General features: G+C 49.8%; 1 protein-coding gene across 1 annotated transcript in view; it reads right to left on the reverse strand.

The window, feature by feature from the left end:
• LOC104290039 (aryl hydrocarbon receptor-like) overlaps positions 1-7,414 on the reverse strand; it is a gene marked incomplete at its 3' end in the record, with an annotated part of 45,414 nt that overhangs the window by 37,491 nt on the left and 509 nt on the right. The window contains exons 2-4 of the mRNA XM_009889090.1: positions 5,920-6,026; positions 1,023-1,112; positions 1-52 (exon numbers count right to left, since the gene is read on the reverse strand). The exon at positions 1-52 is cut by the window's left edge and continues 1 nt beyond it. Coding sequence (XP_009887392.1) covers positions 1-52; positions 1,023-1,112; positions 5,920-6,026 — 249 coding nt within the window. The remainder of the gene's footprint in view (positions 53-1,022; positions 1,113-5,919; positions 6,027-7,414) is intronic.

Consider the following 7,414-nt stretch of genomic DNA (forward strand, 5'->3'; position numbering starts at 1 on the left):
GCTGATCTTCAGTGTGGATCAGCTCAAAGATGCTCTGGTGCATGACATCTGTCTAGAAGAAAAAAGCAACATGTGAGCTCTGTGGCCTGCCCCCAAGGCACCAGTTTTCACATCCCACCCAGAAACAACCTGTCACAGCCCCAGTTGGCCATATGTCACCCAATTTCCCCGGTGCTCAACTAGGTCCCTGGCTGAAGTTTGACACCTTCCATCAGAGCTGATGCTGGTGGGAACAGAGAGCACATCTGGCTCTCAGGACCCTTTGCCCATGTTGGGCCAGATCTCCCCACTGCCCCATCTTAAAGAGCCCCTAGCATCAGCAATACCGCTCCCCTGACAAGCTTGTCCCCATAACAGTGTCCTTCAAAATCCTAGTGCTGACTTACAGGATGAGATGAAAACATGGGTTTTGGCACAAAACTGCAGCAAAGCCACTCCAGCCCTACACTGTTACTGAGAAAACAAGGCACATGCTCTGGGACTTGCTCCCTCTTCCCAGGTGGACAGTCCTCATCTACCCCAGATGGTGGGGAAAGCCAGCTGTGTGGGAGCAACACCAAACACAGTAACTAAAGGACTGTAGGTAAGTCCCACTTCCCTGTAAATCTGACCTAGTGCCTTCCAGGTTACCTGGGTGCTCAAATAACCACAAAGCATTGGAGCCTTATGGAATTTGCGAGGGGTCACCTGGAGGAGTAGGTGGCCAGAGGCACACTGGGCAGAGAACCACAGACTTCTGACCATGGGATTACACAATGAGGCCATGAACCTCATAGCCTGTCAACATAGCTGATGGAAAGCATCTGTGGGCTAGCAAAGTTGCTTTGACACCTCCCCACAACCATATCTGGCAACATGGGGTCCAAATTCACAAGACCAAGAAGAAACCCTGTGCAGTCCCCCGAGACCTTGTGATCCCTTGCAGAGCTTCCTCCTTGCAGGGAACTTGCGGCTATTCACCACCACCAAGCTAAAATCCACTCTGCAAACCCACCACAATGAGTCAGAGGAGTCCCACCAACCTGATGAAATCCCAGATAGTCTTGAATCGTATGCGAGGAGTAAAATATCAGTCCTTCCGATGTCACTACCAGCACAAAGCCGTTGAGTGCCTAGGGGAGAGAGGAGATCGGCATGTACATGCCACTCTCACATTACCCTTTTCTAGCTGGATGGCAAGTTTCATTGTGCTCAGACACTGGTCACCCAAGTCCTGGCTGGACACAGCTAGCAGGCAGCTGAGCCACTGTCCCACCAAGAGAAAGGTATAGGAGTGGAGACAAAGCGCAGGGAAACCTGTAAGGAAAGGAAGCTCTTCCCAATGGCATCTCGCTGTTGCAACACTGGGTACGGCCCTGGCTCTCACCAAATCTACCAATGCACTGTTCAGGCAGCTTCTTGGTTTCATGTTCTTCCTGCAGGATGGGGACAGCAGCAGAGACCTCCATTCTGGCAATTGCCTCTATGCATGTACCTTGCCACAGTGTCAAAGCACATGCAGCCAAAACACAGGTTTTCACAGACCTAATGAGTCTGCTCTACCTAGCAGAGGTCAAGGCCTGCAGCTTATTCTCAGATTATCCTCCACTCTGCCTCACTTGGGCAAACTCCATTGAAGTGTGGATGGAGAAAAATTGGGTCAATGCTGGCAGAGCTGTGCTTACCAAGAAAAAAGACAGTACCTTATGTTGGGTTTCTCTGAGGTAAGATAGCTCCTCCGTACAGCAGCCCAGGTGCACCCTAATCCAAACCGATGGAAAACTTTGCTTCCATCCCAAGAACAGTTGTTCAGACTCAGATTTGGACATTTATACCCATCCTACACAAAGACCAAATAAAAATCTCAGAACGGCTTGCAGAACGAAACTGGACACCATCAGGGAGTGGTCCATTCTGGTATTCTGGCAGAAACAAGCCTTTCTGACAACCTTGAATCAAAACAGCATTTCATTTTGGCTGCATTTAATGTTGACCTGTGTCTATCTGGGTGGCTCCGCTTGTGCGGTTCCCATCCTCTCTGCAGCCCAGGAGAGTCCTGGCAGCTGTGTGTGGCCTGGGACAATGTGGGGCTGGAAAAGCTGGGGAACATTCAGTGGGGAGCAAACTCACCGCAGATCACTGAGTGCTGCCAATGCTCTCTGGGCTTTCCCTGGTGCTGCTTGGCCCATGTACATGGGGATACTCTTGCAGGTTTGGGAGAAACCTGGCCAGCTCCTGGCCTTGTTCATGTCCCACCTGTCCTCCCCAGGTGCCAGAGGAGAGGCCCGAAGAAAGACTGTGGCATGCCACAAGGGCTGCCCGTGGGCAAGGAACAAGGGACCAGCCTAGAGCTGTTGTCTCGACTGTCTGCTCTGTCATCCCACCATTGCTTGCCCTGAGGTCAAGGTGGCCAACCCAATGCCGCAAAGAGCCTTAACCAGTGAAAATGGAAAAAGTGAAAGCAAAGCATAAGAGTTTGCTTTTTGAAACCATAGCAAAAAAGTCTGATTTCTGAAAAGCCATTTTCTTCCAAAGCAGGAGGGAGGACAGGCTGAGTCTGGTCCCTGGATTTGGGGGAAAACCACAGAATTACTGGTTGACCTCAGAGTACCTTTTACTTTCAGCAAACAAATGATTCACCCCAAACACACACCCAGTGATAACCTGCTGCAAGACACTCATCCAGCCTGCACAGTACCATCCTTCTAAAGCACCACATGGCAGAAAAAGGACCAAGCATCGGTGCCTGCAGGGTAAAGGGGTGTCTGCAGCCACCGATGCCTGGGATGCACACGTTACCCACAAGACACTCCCAGCCACACTCCTCTTCCTCTAGAGATCGCTCTCCGCATGGTGTACAGGTTTACACAATGCAAACTCTCTATCCTGGAGCACATGCTCGTTTGTGCACACCCTCCACCCAAACAGGCTGAACGCCATGCCCTTTTCACAAAATAAACACTCAAGCTGTTTTGCCCATGCAAGCTCAAAGTACGAAGTCCTCCTCACAGAAAATAGCAAATACAGCCATCAATCTGAAGTTTCCAATGTATTTTTAATGCTACACAACTTACATATTTTACAGTTCACTGGCCCTTCCATCCTCTCCTCAAGCTCCAGGACTGCAAAGTCAACATCCAAGGGAGCATTGTTTTGCCAGCTAGGAATGGGCTGAGTTGATTGGAGCCTCCATCTTCCTCAAAGGGGCTTATTCCTAAGAGCTTAACAAATTTAGGAGGTGGTTGGTGTTTTCTCTGAGCCAGCAGCATGAGGGCTAGCAGGACAGGACATGGGAGAAAGGACCAGGGTGCTAGCTGACAGTGTCCTTTGCATCTAGAGATCCATGAAGATCAGAAGATGCAGAGGAGCTTCCTTACCAGTTTGTGAGTGCAGCTGCTGTCCCTCTGCTCTCTGGCATCAGGCAGGAGCTGATGCGTGTGAAAGCATTGCTAATGCAGGCACTGGTAGGATCCAGGGGAGCACCCTTAAGTGCTCCTAAGTGCTGCAGGCACTGCACCAACTTTTGCCAACCACAGCGGGCAAGCCCTGGTGGCACAGAGCCCTGTGCTTTGCAGACCATGTCATCACCTGGGAGCAGGAACACAGGAGTCTCCCCCTGACCCCAAATAGTAAACATCGTGTGAATCAGTTTCCCCAGATCTGAATAGATCCCTATAGACTTCCAGTAACCACCTTCAAGCCCACTGTGCTGCCTAAGAGCAAAGGCCATGAAAACCCAATAAAATAACTGGTTTCACTCTCCAGAAGCTGAACAGTTTTCAGAGCTATGACAACATCATCTGGCCATCCCTCCCTAAGGGCAACAGGTCCCTGTAGGGACACTCCTGACAGCTTGAAGCAGGAGCCCTCTAGAAGACAGGGGTCCTCCTGCAGTGTGGACCCCAGGAGCCCTATAGCTGTCCAAGACCAAAACCATCCTGTACCACTAACCTGGCTGCAGGCTGGGAAGACACAGTAGCCAGCCCTGGCCTGCTTCCCCCACTTTGTAATGTATAGACATCAGGATTAATTAGGGTTTAGCATGCAATCTCAGCCAAGTCCAGCTATTGTTGCTGCCAACTCCTGTTTCATTGTCCAGGTCGGTGTTTCTCCCCCCTCTCCTTCCCTTTATTCTGGGCACAAATGCCCTCTCTATTTACTGGGGTTGATCTCAGTGTGTGGGAATCTGCCACAGAGGTTAATTAGTACTGCCAAATGCATTGTAACCCTTTGAGCAGCTTCAGAAGCATTGCTTCGCCATAGCAGCAGCAGGCAACATCTTATAGTGCTTTGTGCTTCCCCAACTGCACCGACCAGCACGCTGATTTAATACCTTACAGCCAGCGACATGTACCTGCATCATGGTGTACCTGGGCAGAGGTGGTCCACCCAGTTCTCAGCCTTGCTAAGGCTTGGCCCCTTTAGAGGGATTTTCAAGCTTAAACCCAGTTTAAGATACCTTCCTCTGCCGAGATCGCCGCTGGAGAGAGTCTTGGTGGAAAAGAACAGGCCAAAAAAGTAAGGCTGGAAAATTAAAAGAGGGGAAGGGAAGAATCAGGGTGGACCAAGAGACGAGACAAAGGAAATTTGAACATTGAAGTTGACAGACCAGGTGGAAGTAGTTTTTAAACACATAGGAGCATTTCCTCATGGCACGGAGGCAGGTTCTGAGCCTCTACTGTGCCCAGGATCATACAGACAGGCCCCTGGAAGAGCCAAACAAACTCAGAGCTTTTAACACCCAGCTTGGTACCTCTGTAAGGATGGCATCAAATTGATGAGCAGGACATCAATCTCTGGCAAGCCCTGCTGAGCACGGTTTTGTTATATCCACAGCAGAAGTCCCTCAGTTTTTTGGTTATTAACCACCTTGGCTTTAGTCTTTGTCTCACTAGACACTGAGATCCTGGCTCCCCAGCACTCAAGCAGAACACTAATTATACCTACTGCTAAGAGTTGAGTGAGCTTTTGAAAAGGAGCTGGGGCTGACCAGTGTACTTGCCCCACACTGGATGACAGCTTCCCCCAGGCAGGGGACAGTGCTGCAGCCCATGCTCGGGTGCCAGCTGGGGAAGGAAGGGGAGACCCATGTCCTCATAGGACCTTGTGCTGCTGGAGCCTAACCTCTTCCTATTCACCATGTGCAGTTTGGAGACAGGAGGTCATCTCCCAGCATCTCTGAATAAACCATGGAAGCAGCAGGCTCAGCCCAGCCATGCTGCAGCGTCACCAGCGTTGCCTCCAGCATCACCAAAGGAGCAACTATACACCCCCTGCAGAGCTCCCAGGATACATTCACGTACCCTGTGTATATGGGCTGAGCATATGACCCATCTGCACCTATGTACTTGGTGTCATATATCACTGGATACCAAGGAAGACTTGGTAACCAAGGAAGAAACCAAGGAAGACTTGCCTGGAAACCAAGGAAGACTTCCATGACATTTTCTTTTCTGTTTTCACCAGTTTTTGGACAACATCCCCAAGTGAGGACCAGTGTGCCCATGTTGAAAACCACACTCAAAACGTCTTGCTCTGCTTGGTGCCTATGTCACTCCTATGGCCCATTTTACACACAAGGGCAGAGAAGCAGAAGAGCTGAATTTCCGAGGTCAGAAGTTTAGCACTGCTTCCACCAATATGGAGCAGGTTCTGACACCCAAATGATTTACAGGTGGCAATTTTCTCCAGGAAGTACGGGAAAAGGAGAGGAGAAGCAACACAGTTTCTGCCCCAGAGACCTGAAGAGGTCTTAAACTTCTGCTCAGTCAGAAGCACTATGAGCAACACTACACAAAAATCACTGCTTCACCAAATCAGCCTGCAATCAATAACACAACAGCTTGCTCTTTGTGTAAAATTCAAAGGAGCTGGAAAGGGGACAAGAGGAAAATCCCTCAAAGGCATCTGCCAGAGAGGTAGCCAGCGAGGAGCACTAACCTGTAGGAGCAGATCGCCCTCCGGTACCACTGCCGAGCCCAGAGCTGGTCCTTTTCCGCAGTCTCCATCCCTCTCCACCTCTTTGGGACCATGATTCTTTAGAGCAACTGCACGAAGCAAAGGGAAGGGACTTCAGTGCTGCAGTAACACACACAAGTCACCACCACAAATGTCCGAAATGTGGGCCTGGCTGCAAAGCTGGACAATGCACTGCCAGGGGAAGCTGTGATGTACAGCCAGCCCTTTGCTTCACCCATCAAAAAAGTTGATTTTAACAGGATATTTTTCACCCACCCAATACCCTCAACTACTTTCCCCCTCACCCCCCTTTTTTCTTCTCCCAGATCTTTAACAATTAATATCCTCAACTCCCCCAAACCCCCCCACCTCCCAACCCTTAACAGCCTACAAGTAAAGGCAGTTAAAGCCAGGGATCAGACAGGCATCAGTAGAATAACCACAAGGTCCTGCATTTATCAGCAAGTACTTGCAACCAGCAGCACAAAGGGACATGTTTAGTGAGCTCACCAGCTGGAAATCTCTCTTATCATTTAGCAATAGCAACCACGCAGGTCTCCAGTCCCGATGTGGACACAGGGTCAATGCCTCACACCCATCCTTGCAAACAGAAAGAGCCAGCCCTTGGTCCCACACCATGCACAGCCCGCTGACTCTAGGGGCATGGCAGCAGCTCTGTTCTTCCTGGAGGAGTCACTGCACCCAGCATTTCTTTGCAATGCTGAACAGATCAGCTCATGCATGCTCTGACTCCGAGAAGGACAGCTGATCAACAGCAGTAAAAGCCTGCCCTATTCAAAAGGCATTGCAGCAAACCCCACTCTCTTCCAGGAAAAGGAACATGCCATTTTGAAGCGTACAGTCTGGATAGTCCAGTCGATGATATCTCATTACAGTTCAGCAACATCGCAGGTTTATTCAATCAAATTAAGGCAAGCCACAGCTCACAGTGGGAGAAAAACAACATGGAAAAACACACACGGATAGAATTGTAGACACTTGAGATTGCAGGCACCTAATAGTGATCAATACACAATAAATACGGATGAGGAAATCCATCACTCAGTTTAACAAAAAGATTTGCCTGTACATTTTGTACTGTGCTCCCCAAGAGAACAAATCCCGGGGATATTTTAGGGTGAATAAAGTGTAAGATGACAAGGCAGGCCTATCCAGGAGACAAGGGAGAATATAACAAAGCCATGAAGCTTCTTGCAAGCACCTCAAGGACAGAAGGTGGCATTTGGCTGCCAATAAACCAGCTGGTCCCACCAATACTTGGGAGGAAAGGTGTGAGGCACCAGCAGCAGCTACCACTGCAGCCTGCCCTTGCTCCTGCTCAGAGAGCGCTAAAGCTCTTTTGCAATTGCTTTTCCCAGCTCCTGTGGTACATGTACCAAATAGCTGCCATGCTCGGATGCGATGGGAGCATCAAGTGATGCTGGAAGTAGTTTAACACCCCATATAGCTGTCAGCA

Source organism: Charadrius vociferus, unplaced genomic scaffold (assembly GCF_000708025.1).
Source record: "Charadrius vociferus isolate BGI_N301 unplaced genomic scaffold, ASM70802v2 scaffold361, whole genome shotgun sequence".
NCBI classification, from domain to species: domain Eukaryota; kingdom Metazoa; phylum Chordata; class Aves; order Charadriiformes; family Charadriidae; genus Charadrius; species Charadrius vociferus.